Source organism: Semicossyphus pulcher, unplaced genomic scaffold (assembly GCF_022749685.1).
Source record: "Semicossyphus pulcher isolate SPU_LCO1_2020_fin unplaced genomic scaffold, fSemPul1.0.p SCAF_8, whole genome shotgun sequence".
NCBI lineage: Eukaryota > Metazoa > Chordata > Actinopteri > Labriformes > Labridae > Semicossyphus > Semicossyphus pulcher.
The window spans coordinates 25,697,122-25,716,329 of NW_027211759.1; the positions used below are offsets into that span (position 1 = coordinate 25,697,122).

Consider the following 19,208-nt stretch of genomic DNA (forward strand, 5'->3'; position numbering starts at 1 on the left):
CTATCACACATGGCTGGGAGAAACTCTACATTTCCTTATATGGGCATGGCCCATGACATCGCTACGGCTCCCTTCAACTGCTTTTGGACTTTCAGTGTGATTGATCCATACATTATTAATTAGAATTTTTTTCTGAGACTGATCAATAACAAATGGGAGGATGGATAGTGATATTCCTGGTAAGGAATTTTGTTCAAAAGAGACCCATCCAGCCTCTAAATCTTTAACAACTGCACACCACTGGGCCGCCCAGTAGTAGAATTTAAGCTTAGGTAGACCCAGACCTCCTTTCTCTTTAGTTGACATCAAAATTTTAAACCGGCCCTCAGGAGATCGAACCCAAACCTATGTATGCAATACATTTTTCGTTGGGGACTGTGATGCACTGCTCACTTATACACAGTGGTGATCAGTCATTCGGGGCAGATGGGGCATAGCTGTCGTCAGAAAGAACTGCAAACAAATGTTATCATTAAATCTCACAGATAATTATCTGCTGTAATGTTTAATCTATGAAGATAGCATCTTCCTTAATTGCATATCATTTGTGTTAGGGTTTCAGTTTATATTTATTGGTCCCGGCCTTTTTGCTGATGGCTCGTGCATTGGCCATATTGTTATGCTGGATCGATTTATATAGATGGTGATGAGTGTCAGTGCGTCCATGCACCTATGGAGTGGTAATGGAACTCGTGTATGTGCTCTGTCTTCTGCGACATCCCGTCTGCGAAAATATACACTTGACTCGATGAAATCTTTTGCTTTCAATGATGTCACATTTTCAAACGTTGTCCCAGGCTGAAATAAATGTGTCTTTGGATCGCTATAAGGCCTGGGTACAGGGATGATGGTTAGGTGCGCCTTTACGCACAGGTGAGGCAGAGGCACACTCTGATCCACGTATTATACAGTGGACTACAACTAAAACTAGAAGTGAGAGCATGGTAGCGCTCCACAGACAACATATGTAAACTATGATCTATTTACTTCTCAGCTTTAGTCAGAACGGCAACTTGTTTCGCCTCAAACAAACTGAGTTGACTGAGTCACTGCTCAGTCAAAAATCCATGCCAACTAATTTCTCATAATTATAACTTTAGAACTGAAAGATTAATTGCGCAATATTGTGCTTCTATCTACAAATACTTCACATTTAGCAAATCTTATCTATACTGATTATGTCCTATGATTTAACACTATGACACTGGAAGGTAGGCTGTGAGCACTGCATAATGGTGCATTCCACAGGTTCCATGCAGTAAATTCATGACAATTGAAAGAGCCTGTCATGTGTTTTTCTTTATCTTAAAGTTTTTTTATAGTTTGATCATTGAATTAAACAGTTCTTTGGGCCATTTTGTTGCAACACATAAGTTATGAATTTGTTCTTAACTGCTTGAGTAAATGGACTTGTCACGTGAGATCATGTGAAAAGTGTCAATTGTGTGAGTCTCACGGTCGGTGCGTGAGACTTGGCCCAGTGCTGTTTGATGACGTGTCAAAAGTCTTCCTGGTATGTAGCCTTTCTATTGAAGTAGCTGGTGCCCCATCAATTTTTTACATATAAAAACGCCACTGCTTATACAATTCTTTTAGCCAGTTAATATGTGTGTGAATGTGTGATGAATCTTGTAACAGAAGCAGGTAAAATCAAAACATAAAAGTTTAATCAACGTCTTCAAATAGTCGGTGAAATAACTTTCGAACCAGTTTTGAGTTGGGTTGTCTTTTCAACAAGGGCCATATTTGTCTTTTAAATATCTTTTCAACATAAACATGATTCCTAGGTGTATACAAAACAATTCATGTCATTCAATACATTTTAAGAAAAGATGGGACCAACTACATCACAAATCAGGGTTTATACAGTAAGCTATAAATTAATCATTTAATCTAATCTAATCTATCTGGTGCAATCATTTGCTCGCAGGGTTTCTCATACCACTGCCATGCAGATGATAGCCAGCTCCTCCTGTCATTCCCACCAGATGACACTACAGTCTCAGTACGGATCTCGTCATGTCTCGCTGAGATCTCTAAATCATCTTCAGCTCTACCTATCCAAGACTGAGCTTCTTGTCATCCCAGCCAGTCTCTCTATGCAACCACAGATCAATATCCAACTTGGATCAGATTAACTCATACCAAAGTCTGCCCGGAACCTGGGTGTCATAATTGTTGACCAGCTTTTGCAACAAAAGCGGCACCTGCCAATCTGAACTCCCTCATCCAGGTCTACACTCCCTCCTGCCCACTACGCTCTGCCAATGAAAGGCGCCTGGTACTCCCATCACAACAGGGCCCTAAGTCGCTAGCTAGACTCTTGTCCTCAGTAGTCCCCCGGTGGTGAAATTAGTTACCAAACATTTGGTCCGCAGAGTCCCTTTCACCTTTAAGAAAAACCTGAAGACCCAGTTCTTCAATGAATAATTCTGCACTTAATGATGCTGATGATGATGATTTAAAAAAGAAATCTGCTTTTGTACGCCCTGTGCACTTGAAGCTGTTTGTTGGCACTTACTGAATTGTTCCCTCCTGTCTTAATCCTTGCTTGTATTGAATTAACACTCAGATTTATGTTGCTTTGGACAAAAGCGTCTGCTCAGTGAAATTGTAACATTGTAACATTGCAAATCCAGTCAACACAACAGAAGTGCTCCTGACCTGTACGAGATGCTAAGTGGAACAGGTTTATTATTGACGGGAGAGAGAGTGGGACAAGACGGTTAATTAGTGAACTCAGTTAGCCGTGCAGCTAGCAGTACTTTTAGATGATAGTGCTCAGTGTTGGGCTCTGAGGTGTGTTGGAACTCCCGATGCCCTTGTGCTAGTTAGATAACTGTGGCCCTGTGAGTGACACAGTGGGATGGGCGATGAGTGAGAGGGAGATCGGGCATCAGTCTGTGCCCATCTCCTGAGCGGAGGTTCGGATAAGTTGGAACTCCCGATGCCCTTGTGCTAGTTAGATAACTAGCACAAGGGCATCGGGAGTTCCAACTTATCTTGCCCACAAGGGTAGACATGGTCGGACCACTGCCAATACAGTCTAAGACCAACATAGCTCACGTTGAGCACAGGAAGAAAGTAGCGCTGTCTATGGTTTTATTTGCCGGATTTGGCTCCTGGCATCTCCGGGATTCCCCCACCGAACCTCCGCTCAGGTTAACATTATTGTTACTTGCTATCATCTAACTCCATCACCAGTGTCCACTGTCCCTGGATTTTTGCTTGTGTATTTGAATTTGCATTGTTCCTGAATTTGCAGCCTGTTTCTTCTAATGGAAACCATTTGGGTAGTAGTGCGACTGCCCTCCTTGGCCATGTAGAAAACAACATAATTAAGAAGTTGGTGGAAAATCTTTGAAACTTTTATCTTACAGACTACGAAAACAGACGGACAATTCTATACACAAGATAAGAAATCCTGACTCTGGAGAGATTGAGACAAAGATATCTTCAAGTTGGACACTATTTCAACTAGATCCTGAGTGTAGCTTTGAAACAGAAGAGACAGCGATTGTGAAAAAACTGTTGTCAATAACCAAATCTGCATTATGTAGTAAGATCATTTCCAGACTATGCAATGGCATACTCCAGTCCAAGCCTGAAAATACATGGTATATAAAAGAGTGGCGAAAGGAAAGAACTTTTCCAGGGAGGCCTGGAGAAGAATATGTCAAGCATAATGGAGCTCCACTTGTTCAACTACATGGCAAGAATTCTGTTACACCAATAAGTAGTAGTTGTTGGAGGCTACGTGGGATAAATGACACCAATCACTACCATATTTTCTGGAATTGCCAGGTCGTTGTGCCTTTTGTTGTTGGGGAATCCATAAGCATATTAATAGCATATTTGAAGTTAACACCCCAGACTTTATATAACTTAATAGAATAAATGAGTGATGTTTTTTGTTGTTTTCTTGCATCCAATAGCTTAGTCTGTTTTTAAATTGTATTTTCCCTCAACCCTTTGTAGGATCGAAGGTGAAAGCTTTCCATGTTGTTGCTAATGTTACTTTTAAAGAAAAAAGTCTCTGAATAAGCGAGACTATAACAATTCTAAGCTTAATCCAAAAGGCAACTGGACTTGGTTGAAGTTCTTGAAGACGTTTCACCTCAGAAGCCTTTCGGATAAGAGGTGAAAGGGAGCCAGAATATGTCTTCAACCCTGCTGAGAATCTCTTGCTTGACAACATTAAATTGTATTGCAGATTAACTGATGATATCTTTCTTTTTTAAAAAGGTAGTCATATTTTGGATCTAGCTATCTTCCAGCTCGAGGGAAGTCCATTGGCTCAAGAAACCTTATGGGACTCTTAATTTCCTACAATCTTTATGTAATCACTACTTTAACAATAAACAACAAAAGACATTTGAGCTTAAGCTTAAGAGGGTGGTGCATAAAAAACAATTAATAAACTGTAATTATATGTAGTTTAACGCCTTATTTGCCCATGTAAATGTTTTGACTTAGGATGCACCAAGAGGGGTCTAAAAGACAGAGTGGCAGAACACAAATATTCCTAACAAACTAAAAATTTAGACTACTGCCATCATAGCAATGACTATTGAAAGTAGAGGGGATTGAGCAGGTGGAGCAACACATCAGCAACCTGTTTCAATACATTTTTAATAACCCAGGCCTTATAGTGGAGATAGACCTTAGGCTTATTCTATGGAATGTTTGGTCCACACAATTCCCCTCTTTACTATATAATACTCTTGAATTATATGTTCTATTTGAAGTGATTGTGATTACAATATTCAGTGATGTTTCGAGTAATTTAACAGGGCAGCATATTTATTTAACATGCTGCCCTATTTCTTCTCTGTCCAATCTTTTCATATTAACTATATGGTATTACTTTTTCCCAATTATTATACATTTATTTATTGATATGCTGGTATAGTTTAGACTCAAGGCCACTTGACGATATAAGTGAACCTCACCTTTCACTATGTTTTGTGACTTTTCTGAGCCACGCCCTGAGGAAGAAACCATCGGCTGTATAAAAAGATGGACGACATGACGGCTCCCTAAAAGTGAAGCGGAAGCGGCTAATGGCGGTTCCACCAACTGATCTCTACGGCGCAACTCTGGCTCCAAATTATGTCACTATCGCAAGATGGCAGCGCGTATCACGGCGGCTATTTTGGCATCAATTTCGTACAATGAGAGCAGATTGAAACGCGTTGTGCATCTATGTATACGGTCATTGGTTGAAACCAGTTGGCATTTCTCTCTCTGATGTTTTTTATAAGGTATGCCCTGACTTAATAAAGACATTTTAAACTAAATCCTTAGTGGCTTCCCTCCCTTGACAATCATTTATTTAATTCCTCTTAACACTTTTTAAACAGCAGTGCTGCACATGCTCATTCAGTCATATTACGGATAACTTGTAACTTATTGTGTAAGAAGATCAGTTTTTGCCTCGAAGTGTTCTGTGGGGTGAGATGTCAATTGTGACTCAAGAGAAGAAGAAGAAGAAGAAGAAGAAGAAGAAGACCTTTTTTGTTAAAGGGGTCTTTTAGTTGTGAAGACCTTGTTTTTCTTCAAGTGACTCCATTTTTTTTAAGGTGGTTTACAGTAAAAAAAAAAGTTAATAATTCTCGAAATTCTTACCAGTTTCTTTTTTATTAATATCACTAAGCCTACTTTTACTTTTAAAGTGGTAATCTCGAAGATCCCTTCAGCAGCACCTATGGCGATAAAGCACGCTTCCCAGATATCCAAACAGTGTTGCATGTGTGACGTCCCCGGTTGTCTCCAGTTGTAACTCTTGATTTTCCTCGCTGACAGTCGCTTTCCTTATTAGACTGTTTGCTTCATCTGAGTGTCTGATTTGTTTAATTTTGGACTTTAACTTTGGATTTTCACTTATTTTTGAAGTTGTATCTGTAGTCATAGATCTTTCCTTTGTTTGTTCAGCCATAGTAGATTACTGTTTACTTGCAACACTTGCAGAGACCGGAAAAGCAGCCGCTTAGCTCCGCCTACCCCCTCTGGCAGACCACTGCTGGGTCACTAAGCGGGCGCAGCTTGTGATTTTTTCCACGAAAGTCACACCAGATGCCCAGTCTATAATACTGCAAATGCAAAGGCTTTCATCAGTGGGCATAGGCTCAATCACCATTGTGTTACCTCCTTCAGCAACAGATGGTGACTTAACAGACATTTATTTAAATGGAATCTTCGAGATTATCACTTTAATACTAAAGTACAATAAATATCAGAAAAATACTTGGTTACTTGATACTTAAGTAAGTAAAGTAAATATCAGAGACTTTAAAACTTTTAGTCAAGTAATATTAGCTGACTTTCACTTCTACAAAAGTCATTCTCTGCTATGATACCTGTACTTTTACTCAAGTATGCTTTCAGGTACATTCACCACACATATACATATGTAATTTTTCAATGTTTCAAACATTTTTTGTAAAGGGAGTGTAACACTGAATTTATAAAGTTAAAATCTATTTTAATCGTGCCATGAGGCTGAACATACTCAAGAGCTTACATCCAAACTCTACTAATCTCAAAGCAAGTTGCCCATTAATGTCTTTTGACACAAATGTTGCGAGTAAGCAGACCTTCAGCAAAATGACAATGAATGGGCACTATGTAGCGGGGCTCCTTATACCCCATCCTCCACAACATAGTCCTCCATAGTCCTCCACAACATAGTCCTCCATAGTCCTCCACAACATAGCAAGGCTGGTTATTACATTTTATTCACATGAATAAAAAACATAATACAATTTCTAATATGATAGTATTTCACAAAAGAAAAATAGCCAATATATTGAAATTGCAATTGTTGTAAAAGTTATTTTGTTTTCCGATTTTACACTTCAATGTTAACCAACTTGCATTGTGGGATTATATGCAGTACAGTTCAAATTACATGTTTTATAATATATACAATAAAAATATTTTACACACACACATAAACAGCACCCTAACAGTCACCCAAAATATTTTGGCAGATAGCATTACTGGTCCTCGTAGAAGACTTTAGCCATAGCAAGGGCAACCTTGGCAACCTTTTTGTCCTTGGCGTCTGGTCCCATGTTGGCACGAGCCAGTTTGATCCAATACTGCTCTGTGCGGGTCTGGTAATCCGTCACTGTCTCTCCCTCCATCGCTGCAGGGTGGTCTTCTTCATCTGGAAACACATTTGGGTAAAGGGGTTCAAGCCTCTGGTCACATTTTCATAAATATCAGTGTCAAATTTACTGAGAACGATTACTAGCTAATTTCCTGCAAAAACAAACGTCACCTATGAAGGGAGCCTATGTGTCCCTTATTTTTAAACAAGCATATTTGATGAATTCATGTGAGCCAAAGTGGCTATGACTGGAAATGGAAAGTCAAACTCCTTATGTTAAAGGAAAACTCCAGCTAGACTTAAAGGTCAGGTTTAAGTCATAAACCGAGGGCAACGATGTGGCACAAAAAAATATGATGTCACATTCCAGCAAATGTAAGATTCCGTGAGGTTTTAGATTGACCCACAGTAAGGATTAAAAATCCCCATTACAGTCCCACTAATATAATTTTTTAAGGCCAACACCGATACCAATTCAAGACTTAAAACTCTTCAAACTTTGCTGGGGTTTTCTTGTGTTTGTGTGTGTAAAAAAAAAATCACAGTTGTTAGAAATAAGATTAACAAATGTTCTGTTTCATTCATGCAGCCCAGTAAGTCACTACAGTGTGACGGCGAGCCAGCATGAACAATACCAGGACAATGAAACAAAAGCAGTAAACGGAATTCTGCCCGAGTTTTGTACTATGACATTTAAAATGTCCTTCTGTGGAAAAAGGCTATACTTATATATAATATATAATATATATAGTCATTTTTAATGCCCATAACCACTGCCACAAGGTCTATTTCAGACAAGGTGACTAACAGCACGCTGCCAAAACAGCCGTTGTTTACATTTCCACAGGAAAAATTCAGTAAGTGATACATTTGACAGACTTCCGGGCACTGAGAGGTCAGCAGCCTGTTGCAGCAGCTCCAAGCCACTATTTGCTGTATTAACCATACATGTCACTTTTACTCCTACTTGTTGTTTTTATCTGTCAAAAAGTTCGTCATCAATCGATTAACTTACTGGACACTCTCACCTCGTGTCCCTTATCGTCTCTCACATAAGAACTTTTTAAAACGTGCAGCTCATGATGAATGTAAACAGAGCAGACACATGTTGAAGAGCTGCTGTGTGCAGTTACAGCAGGTGAAGTAGTAGCAGTTTTAGTAGTATGGTGAACACTAACATATGGAGGACAAGAATGAAGCACAGTTATAGTGGAATTACGATATAACTTTTTTTAAATAGGGTGACGTATTGTTCGCGGCAATAACCCCCCGCCCCCCTCCCTTCCCCCGTCACTGGCTCGCGGTGAATGTACCTGAGTATTACCTGCTGCGTTCACACATCGGCTGACCCCGACTTCATACTAACATTTTACTAAGAGGCCGGCAGGAGAAACTCGGGGTCAAAAATTCAGCCATTTGCACTCCCACATGCAGCCCACCCGGACAATATCAGGAAATGTTCAGGAGTGCAGTGCATGTGTGAAAGGGGCTTATGTCAGGGGTCAGCAAGGTTGACACAAAAAGCTTCACACAGCAGCTTTAACAAGAAAAACTTTTAACTAGAAGGCCTTGACAGGTTGTAAAGTCATGTTCCCTGAAGGATGACTGCACTGATGGCAGAAGCTGCTATGCAAAGTGCCAAACTTATCCAATCACATTTATACACATTCATTTAGAGCAATTCGGGGTCCATTATCTTGCCCAAGGACAATTCAACATTTGGACAGGAGCTGGGGATCAAATCTACCTCTGAGCCACAGCCACATGCTAGCATTAAAGTATATAAAGTTGAAGACAATGATGACATGTGATTACGTGTTACTCATAAGGATGTGAATGTGGATATGAGCAGCTCACTTGATATCTTCTCTCTCTCTCTCTCACAGACATATTTTTTTTTGTCTTCTTCTGATTACCAAGCTTTGTTTTCAGAAGGTTTTTAAACCGTATATCGAAGTCTGTTCAATGTCAGGCATATTATGATCTGGATATTGTGGCCGTTACTCATTATAAGTCACATTAAAAGGTAAAGTGTAAAAGACAGAGCCTAAAGCAGACAGGCAGACAATTTCCTTGCCTTCTTCATTGTCACTTTCCTCCTCAGACTCCTCCTCTTCCTCCCCTTCTGCTCCCTTTTCCTCTTCCTCCTCATCGCCCTCTGACTCAGATTCTTCCAGCCACTCCTGTGTCTCTGTGGAAAAAGAATCATTAATCCAAATGAAACCTCACACCTTTCACTCCTATGTTAGCCCTTCCACTCACCTTCTGCACCACAAGATATTACCACAGCTTAGCTTACACTAATCACATTTCATTCAATATTTGTCAACAGGTGTTCCTTTACATACACATTCACTTCTTTTTTACTCACTTGGGTCCATTTCAACTAGAACCTCCCACTGGTCCATCTTATGAAGGTCCAGGCAGTAGAGGTCATTCAGGGTGAACTGTCGGTCGCCGACCTCGAACATCCCCCCATATAGGAAGAGCTTACCCTGACGTGTTGTTGCCATGGAGCTGGACCTTGGGCATGGCTCCACCAAGGGGGCTGAGAATGAGGAGACAAAAAACATGTAATTGTCTAAAGTAGTTTTATTTTTCACATTTAAATTTGGTTATTTTAGTGTTCGATAATCTTGCCATCTTCCTCCTCGTCCTCTTCCTCTTCCTCATCCTCCTGCTCCTCCTGAGCACCGGGGACCACTTCCTTGATGGTCATCACTGTGCCATCCTCTGTGACGATCTCCTTGACAATCTCAGTGGGCATTTGAGGTCCCTCCTCCTCCTTCTCTGTTTCCTCCTCCTCTGCTGCACCCTTCTTTCCCCTCCTTCTTTTCTTTTTCTCTGACTTGTTTCCCTGGACAGAAAGAAAGAAATGATAAACCATTTGGTTGCATGCCTTAAATATCGTCATGATTTGATCAAAAGCCAAATGTTTCATGTCAAAAGCCAAAGTGCAGTATTGTTTACCTTTATCTTTTTCAACTGCTAGTACTCTACGTGTATAAAGCCCCAGTGCATTTGCTCATTGCTAGCCCCACTACTAAGCCATCTTGTGAATAGGATTATCCTGCAAGATTTGTCCACCATCTGGTGTTGAAGTTTTAGCTGTCCTCCATTAGCATCCTGCAAAATGTCTGGCAACAATCCCTGTATTGCCTATGCTTTGCAGACCATCTTTGTACTTGCATTAGTCTTGCTTTCTCTGCCTGCTTTCTATACCTTTTTACAGAGGTTTTGGTCTGAGGGGCAGCAGCTCTCAATGGGATTTGCCAGCGATACAGATGGGGGAAGCAAGCAGGAAATATGTCTGCTCTCTGACTAACAAGATGGACCAACTGCTTCTGCAGATCTGCCCCCCCTCGGTTACACTGAAACCTGGCTTAGTGAGCACCTGACTGCGGCTTTTTTGTCACTGTTTTCAATGAGAGGCTTTTTGCGCGCTGCTTTTGCTCTGCAGAGCGCCTCGCTTTTCTCCGCTCTGTGCGGCTCGTGTTTTTGAGGAAACGCTCCGAGCGCCTCGAGTTGAAAAAACTTCAACTCAAAGCAGAAAAGCGCCCGACGTCATGGGCGTTTTTTCTCATTGTCCGATCGGATGAAAGGAGAGGCGAGCCTTCTGTCAGTTTGCAATGTAACAGTTAGGTTAATGACAGCTAATGATTCGGTGGTTGCCTTAACAACAGCAGGGAAAAAAGCCGCCCCCAGCTGCTAAAACGCGCTGTCTGATCGGGTGTTTACTTTCACAAAAAGGCAGTGCGGTGCGCCTCGCGTTTTACGCCTGCAAAGCGCGTTCTGTCTGATCGGGCCCTAACAGAGCTTTGGGGAAAGATGAGGGGAGGTGGAACATGCATCTACGTAAACAAAGGTTGAAGGTTGGTGTACAGATATCACAGTGTTGAAGAAGTCATTCAGCCCACACTAAGAGACACTCTTCAAAACCTTTATTCACTGCGGGAGTTCTCCTCATTTGTTCTGTGTGTTTACATCCCGACTCAGACCTGCGTTAGTGTCACATCACAACACCTGGCTGACCAGATAACAGACAAAACACCCAGACTCCCCGCTCATTAATCTTGTGGATTTTAACAGAGTAAACCTCAGCCACAAACTTTCTAACTACAGACAGCACATTAAGTGTCCCACCAGACCACCATCTCTCTGCTCAGAGGGCCATAGCAGCAATGCTCATGCACCAGGAGAACCCCCTGTGCCCTCCGACAAACTAGAGCTGCACTGCCACGCCACATACTGTCTGCTGTGAAGCTGCAATTCTTTTCTGTCTGGCTCTGAATGCTGAGTGAATTTGCATTCAGCATGCACACATTTCGCCTATCAAATTGAGCCCACTATAACACTGGCTTTACATTTTCAACATTTGGCCAACCAAATGAAGCCTAAGCCAGCGGTCAATACCTTCTCTTATTTGGTGTACATTTTGTTGCGAGCCTAACTTGGCCTAAGAAGAAGAGAAGTTTGAGGAACATTGGGTTTACGAAGACTGTTGATGTAAAACACAGCACTTTTGCTATTTCAAATATTCGGGATTCAGAAGAAATTATGTGTTACAATCACAGGCACGGTGTTAAGCACGACTTCTAAGGGAACCATAACCAATCAATAAGCTTGTTCTAAATAAATATTTCATATTTTTATTCAGTGGGCATTATCTTTAACGTTTAGGGCACATTCTAGCAGTGTACCTAAAGAGAAAGACAATGGAACTGTATAGTCAATATCCACACTGCAATATTTGTTTAACAATCTTGATCTTTAACAGTGTAACAGCACAACACAGATTTTTCTGGAGTGCATTAAAAAATGTCTACGGTGCTAAAGCCGAGCCCTGAGATGGTAAACCAAAACATACAAGGCTTTGGAAGTTCTCATAGACCTGGAACTGCCAAGTGCTTGCTAATGGTGGCTTCATGATCTCTGTAAATAATATAACAAATATGTATGTTCAAGACCTCCTCTTTTATTAAAGCGTTCTGAGATACTGAGAATTTTTTATGATTTGCTTAAATAAAAATGATTAATTAATTGATTAATTAATTGATTGATTGATTGATTGATTGATTGAGTTAGTTCCAGGGTTAGGTTTAGCTTACCCTGAGTAGGCCTGGGAACCAGCGGTTCTTCACTGTATCATACAGGTAGAGGTCATTGTAGAAATCGCCCTCCAGAGACTCCTCCTCTTCCTCGTCACAAACACCACCGAACAGCACTGCCCGCCCTGCTGGTCCCACTGCCAGAGAAAAACCAGAGCGAGGAGGGGGCTTGTTGCCAGAGGGGCTCACTCTGGACCACGACCATTTCTCTGCCAGACATAGAAACAGTCAATACAAGTCACAAAAAATACCAACAAGGACTTAAGCTTGGTGATATCTGTTAATATTTATCACTTGTACCGGCTTTTAGCAATTTTCTTAATCAATAATGCTTCTTGTACCTTGGCCATCTTTACCCTCTCGCTTCAGAAGAAACATGTCAGAGTGAATGGTCCCCTTCTCTACATCCTTCTTGACTCTCTAAAACAATACACACACACAATTAGTTCACAGTCTACATCAGGAAAAGTCATCTTAGAGAAATATAAATATACACACCACTTTAGAGTATCCCCCGTAGATGATGACACCCATTCCATCAGGCGTGGAGGTCATCTGACATGCGGAGCGTGGGGAGGGGGCGGAGCCAGCTGGAGTGAGGCGTGACCAGGAAAAGGTGTCCAAGGAGAAAGAGTAGACGTCATTGAAATAGATGAAATCCCTGCAGGAGGAGGAGATGAGAGTGGGAAAAGAAAAGGCTGAAACTAAGCCAAATAAGAGAAAATGTCTTGTTTCTATGACCTGTTGCAAACAGATTTTCACTTTAGTCAAACTAACTTTACACACTGAAAATTGAATCATTAATTTGTTTTAAACAGCTTTGCACTAAGGGTTTAAAATGGCAGGAAGTTGCATATTTACACATCCAGCAGACATGGAGGAGAAAAAAAAGCATTTTTCAAAGGTCTGTTTCTGACTAACTAATGAATGTGAATACAATACTCTCTTTCCTTTTAGTTCAGTTTTTAGCTCCTGAAAAAATATCTCTTCAGTTTCTAAATGCTACACTAAACTTAAGACATCTTTCCAGAATGTATCTTAGGCAACAATGACTAATGAATAACAATAACAATGACTTTATTGATCCCCGAAGGGAAATTTACTATTCATTTAAATTTGAATTGCTCAGTTTGAATAATTTAATTAACATTTTTATTTGAATAACTGAATGTATCCTGCATCTCCCTCTATCCCACTTTTCAGGCCCATCCAGTCGAGGCAGACAGCTGTTCAACATGAGGTTTCTGCCTGTCTTTCCTTGCCACTGCTGCCAAATGTTGCTAAGTACTGCTCATGTACGGTCTAGACTCTAGACCTGCTCTTTTTGTAAAGTGTCTTGAGATAACTTTGGTTATGATTTGGCGCTATACAAATCAAATTTGAATGATAGAATTTGAATGTAATATTCTGAAATTTAATTGGTTTCTCTAAAAACTGTAATTCTACATTCAGTTTTTACAATTCAATTATAGTTCTCACAATTCAAATTCAGTTTACCCAGACACACATGAGGTTGAAGAGGAAGAGCAAACAAGTGCCGATTCACAGCACTCCTTGTAGGCCAGTCAGCTCCTACGTGTTTGACCATTTCCTTTGAGCTTCTAGTAGCTACCAGAATTAATGATAGTTATATTATTAGGAATCGTTATATTATTACTTGTGGTGGCTACTGAGACCTGCCAGTGGAACTGCTGGTATCTACCAAGACCTGCCAGAACTGCTGTGGTATTTTTAGCTGTTTACGCTACGGCAGCTTTGTTCAGGTAAGCTCCGAGGGGCACCAGCCGCAGTAATGGGGAGCTGAAACTGTCAGAGTACCAGAACCGCAAGAGCACAAACTGTGTGTCTCAGTCAAACTGAAATTGAATTGTGAGATCTGAATTAAAATTTCAAAAATGATATGTGGAATTACAGTTAACTGGAATTCTGTTTCAAACTAATACATTTCATTTCTAAATATGTGATTCAAATTCTAATTTTTAATTCAATTTTTAAATCAGCAAATCAATTTCCAATATAAATAATTCAAATTTAGTTGAACACTTATTTCTGCCCATATTTCTACAGCCAAGAAAAATCTTGCCAAAAATTGGGTTGTAGAATCCCTTCATCTCCATCCCTCTGCCTGCTCAAACACACTTTGCAACCAAATACTCAGATCTCTAACTATAACCAAGAAAACAGTTCTTGGCCTGTAAGCAGTCATTATGACTGAATTCACCTTCTCATAGAACAGTCTCTTATAGAATCTTCAATAAAACCTGGAACCTTTTCCTTAGTTTCCTTAATTACAACGCTACCACACCTGAAAGCTGAGCCTACGCACATCAAAACAAGTCCATTAAAATATAAAAGATTAATTAATTAATTAATTAGTATAGAATAAATAAATAGATGTAGAACATATATGTGTGTGTAAAAACACATACTAAAGCTAATAACACTGATAATTATCATCCTTTGTCTGTTTTTTGTTTCGGCTGCTGTATGTTTTCCAGTTTAATATTTTGTCATTGTTATGATGCTGACATAAATAACATGTAACATATGATAATTATAAAGATTATGATTGTTATTAAACCTGTGAAACATAAATCAACAACTCACCCAAAACTGAAATAAACCATCAACCTATAAATTTCTCAGTTCTAGGTTTTTTTTAGTTTTTATTTATTTACATATTTTATTTATTTTATAACTCCTAGTATTTATACAATTATTTTTATTCGCGCCTTTTAGTTATTTGTACATTAAATTATTTTTCCACCCAACCCCCAGGCCTTCAACACCACTATGTAACTTTAAAGGTACAGTAGCAACACAGGGGTGTGCCCTACATAGGTTAAACTACAAATACCATCATCACCACCCATATGATACATACAGAAAAGTGATGAATAAATTAAACTTTGCTGATCTCTTTGGAATACAACTGCATTACATGAATATGATTTTGAAGAGGCTGTCTCCCTTTAGTACAGTTATCTATGAAGTCATGATGAAAACAGACTTGTTGCCTGCCAACCGTCGTCTACCTGGTGCTCTCGTGGAATCCTCCAAACACGAGCAGCTGATTCTTGCTAAGGACCATCCTGTGGCCGCTGCGCCCTGATGGACCACCGGGTGCCCTGGAAAAACATTAAACTTTTAATTACTTACTTTAATTATCCCTGATGTTTGGAAAATGATAATTATATATACAAAGACATATACATTTATTTTATTTGTTTTCCTTAATCCGCCAGTGACCTTATGAGGCTGTATATTTTTTAACAATTAAGCAATCAACTTATCTAATGACCAGACTAGCATTAAATAATAGGTTTAACTAATTTCCTCTTAAATCAATTAAATAAAAATATTCATGTTTCAGGCCACTTAGATCCTTGTCTTCACACATTCAATCTGCTTAACGTTACTTCTATCTTTCCAACATCCCATTTCTCATTACATTTATTTTTATGGTTCCGTGCACATACTTAATGTTCTCCCAGGTGTGTGTTGCAAGGTGCAGCACCCATAGGTCCTTGTAGTGGTAGAACTGTTCCCCGTTTGGAGAAGCAAACTCTCCCCCAAACACCCAGAGCTGACCCCCACCCTGGGGTACTACCACCGCCTAAGGGGAAGGAAGGCAGGATGTGAGAGAGGGGCGAGGAAGAAAGAAAGGGAAGCAGAGGACTGCTTAAAAAGAGTGATATAAAGGGTTGAATTTAATCCGATTTAATAAGTCTTCTCTAGTAACAGACCATCAGTGTTGATTAAAAGTTGAGGTTAAGCCTCAAAGTTTCCCCTGATCTATAGCAGTGTGCCCCTTTGTGGTTTCAATGAAAACCAACATAATTGATTTAGGACTCAACCAAGGACCAAGTAAGCAGCAAATTAAGACTTAGCAGTGGACCATTACACATAGCTGTAAATCAATTCTGAACATCTGCCGTATGTTTAATTCAAGTCACCCAAGTCAGGGCGCTATACAGTTCCTAAAGCTGGAACACAATTAAAGCAACGCACAGTGTCGAGCCATGGTTGCATGGAACTCACTTCCAGCTCAAATTGCTAGAGCACACAGTAAAGCAAGCTTTAAAAGTGAAGCTACACCTGATGGACCTACGCCTGCAACCGTTCTGGACATTTTATGAATGGTAATAGCAATAAGAATATGTTGTAGGATTTCATTTTGTATGCATATCTAGTACTTAGGAATTTAGTGTATATTCAAGCATCCGCAACCATTGTAGTATTTATTTATCTGTATTTTTGTCCATATGAACAAGGTTATGTTTAGTAATATTTTATGACAAAGAATATTGTTAGCTATACTTTTCTGGTTTTTATTTCATGGGGATCTTTTTCTTTTGTTTTGTCTGTAAGTGTCTTACTTTTTGACATGATTTCTTCTTCTTCTTATTATTATTATTATTATTATTACAATTATTATTTTTTTGTTTATTTTTTTTTTTTTTTTTCCCCATGTGAATGTCTGTCATGTTTTTATGTTTTGTGTGGACCCCAGGAAGAGTAGCTGATGGGGATCCTTATTAAAATCATAAATCATAAAACCTTGCTTGCTTATTTGGAAGTGGCATTATGTAACTAAAACTTTTGCTGAGTATCTCAATACTCTCACTGAGGGTTAAGAAATTACACAATGACAGAAAGTGGAATAAGCTGTTTTTTCTGAGATGCTCAATTGTCAAATGTTGAAAAAAAACCCACAACAATGTTTGAATGTGAGAAAAAGTGTGTGTGTGTGTGTGTGTGTGTGTGTGTGTGTGTGTGTGTGTGTGTGTGTGTGTGTGTGTGTGTGTGTGTGACTTAAAGAGGACTGGTTGTACCTGGTGAGAGCAGCGTGGGGGAGGAGGGTTGGGGATTTCCGATTTAACCCAGCTTTTCTTCTTGATGTTGTAGAAAAACAGATCGTTGTACAGGTACGTCTGCAAAGAAAAAGCAACAACAGGTCTTTGAAGGGATGATTTTATCTAGTAGAACATCTGCTGCAACATTTTGACAAAAGAAGAAACAGTTTGAGCAGCAAAGCCAGTGACATTCATATTCAGTTTGTGCAAAATGGACTATTGCAAAAAAAAAATAAAAAAATTTGGATTTCTCTGTTAACCAATTATGTAATGAAGAAAAAAGGTTATTTCCGCATTACAAGAGCTGCAAAAAAATGAATCCACACTAAAAGTTTCATAAATCTCTGATAATAGGGAGCATTTATTTCATATTGTATTACCTTTTTCCCATTGTAGAATTCTCCTCCAAATAATATGAGTTCATCCTTCTCAGGATGGCTAGAGAGTGATGCACTCAGTCTGAAAAACATAAAGACATCAGAGACTAAGACATGTCCATTGTCCTACCATAGCTACCCGCCATAATTCATACATTGTGTGCCAATTAAAAGTTGTAAAGAATATCAGAAGAGCTCATTTTTAATATGGGTAAATGGGTGCAACAATCTGTCTCGATAGTGCCCCCTACAAATTTCATTGAAGGAGCCCTGATAGTTCTTTTCACCTAGATGTAGAAAATTTGGTTGGTAACATGTAACATCTGCAGATTTACAAAAAACCTCTTTGTGCCACGCCCTACACCGACAGGAAAGCAGCCATTTTGTACTTATTGTTCATTTGAAGTTTAAATCTTGACGTTTACTGGTACCTCTATTTTTAAAAATTGAATGAACAGAATTCAGCTCAAAGTTGTAGGCATTATTATCATAGTTTTCATTTCTAGAATTATCATTTCTTCTATCATCATATGTGTTATTTTGTTTCTGTTGTTGATGGGATTTTAAACTCTATTTTTGTCTTTCTTTCTATTTCTCTCTCTCTTAACTCATTTGGTCAAAGCAGTGATCCATCTTGTATCCTGTTCTGCTTGAGGGGTCTGCCTTTCCACCCCCCTAAATAAGTGTTTGCTCTGCGAATACTATTATCAAGAATACAGTCTAGACCTGCTTCATAAAACATAAAAAGGAGGAAAAAGAAAACATTTGAAAAAGAAAGTCTAAGTTAAAGAAAGTCTTGCAGTCAATCACCTTGGTGATGGAGGAGGACATTTTGTCTCTACAACTTGGGTCTTCTTTGCATCCAGATTCTGAAACTCTGCAATCAGGGCCTCTAAATCCTCCTGGAGACAGAGCGGTATGGGAGGAGAGAAGGATAATCGCTATGAGAACAAGTTGTGGATCCTAGTAATGTTTCAGTTTTGTAGACGTGAACATATTAAGTTAGCACTTGCAGTCAGCTTTGTAGTAAAATTCACTAGCATACAAGATATTTATCTGATCACGCGAAGAGCCATTTGCACTACGCTAAAATTGTTGCAGAGTGTCATTACCGTGTCAAGTACAATAATTGCATGGATGTGATTTTTTCCTGGTTGTATTACCTCTTCTCGTTTGGACCTTTTTGAAACCTTTTTCTCCATTTTGGCGGCTGTCTTCTCTGCTCCCTTCACCTTATTTTCTTTCCTGCCTTTTTTCCCCATGGCTGCTGTGCTGCACTGTCATATAACGTATTGCTGAATTCCAGCGAATGTTTTTCGGTTATGTTATATTAAGGACGTGTCACATGGATAGCCAAAAAAAAGTATTGCATGCCGAGTGCCAATGCTTTTCCTCAGACATGTGAGATTTACTTCCGGCAACAAATTGACAAGGGGACAGTGTGGAAGTTAAACAGCTCCCTCTTGCGTGTCGGGGGACATGTAGAATGTTATACTTTGGCACTGGGCTTTAAACGTTGACTCTATAAACCTTAAACTCCAGTCTCAAATGCGGGTTTATTAGCCTAAAGAGACCAGCCAGAAAAGACAGGGTCAAAGCAAAAAATAAATAAATAAATAAATGAGGCTACTCATAAGTGGTGTAACAAGTGAAAGTTTCATTTTGGTAAAAGTAGCCTACTGTTTTTATGTAAAGTGTGTTTCACATATTAAATTATACATACACACATATTTGCGCATCAGGAGATTATGAT

At 39.5% G+C, this 19,208-nt stretch overlaps 1 protein-coding gene across 1 annotated transcript; it reads right to left on the reverse strand.

Annotated features, from left to right (window-relative positions):
• Nucleotides 1–5,640: 5,640 nt before the first annotated feature.
• klhdc4 (kelch domain containing 4) lies at nt 5,641–18,839 on the reverse strand. Its single transcript, XM_069687202.1, has 13 exons — nt 18,619–18,839; nt 18,266–18,357; nt 17,459–17,537; nt 17,058–17,156; nt 15,702–15,838; nt 15,258–15,350; nt 12,721–12,883; nt 12,564–12,642; nt 12,223–12,431; nt 9,755–9,971; nt 9,486–9,662; nt 9,192–9,305; nt 5,641–7,171 (listed from the first exon to the last, which is right to left on the reverse strand). Exons 1-13 carry the CDS (start codon nt 18,715–18,717, stop codon nt 6,999–7,001), a joined length of 1,731 nt encoding a protein of 576 aa, XP_069543303.1. The 5' UTR covers nt 18,718–18,839; the 3' UTR covers nt 5,641–6,998.
• Nucleotides 18,840–19,208: the final 369 nt, after the last annotated feature.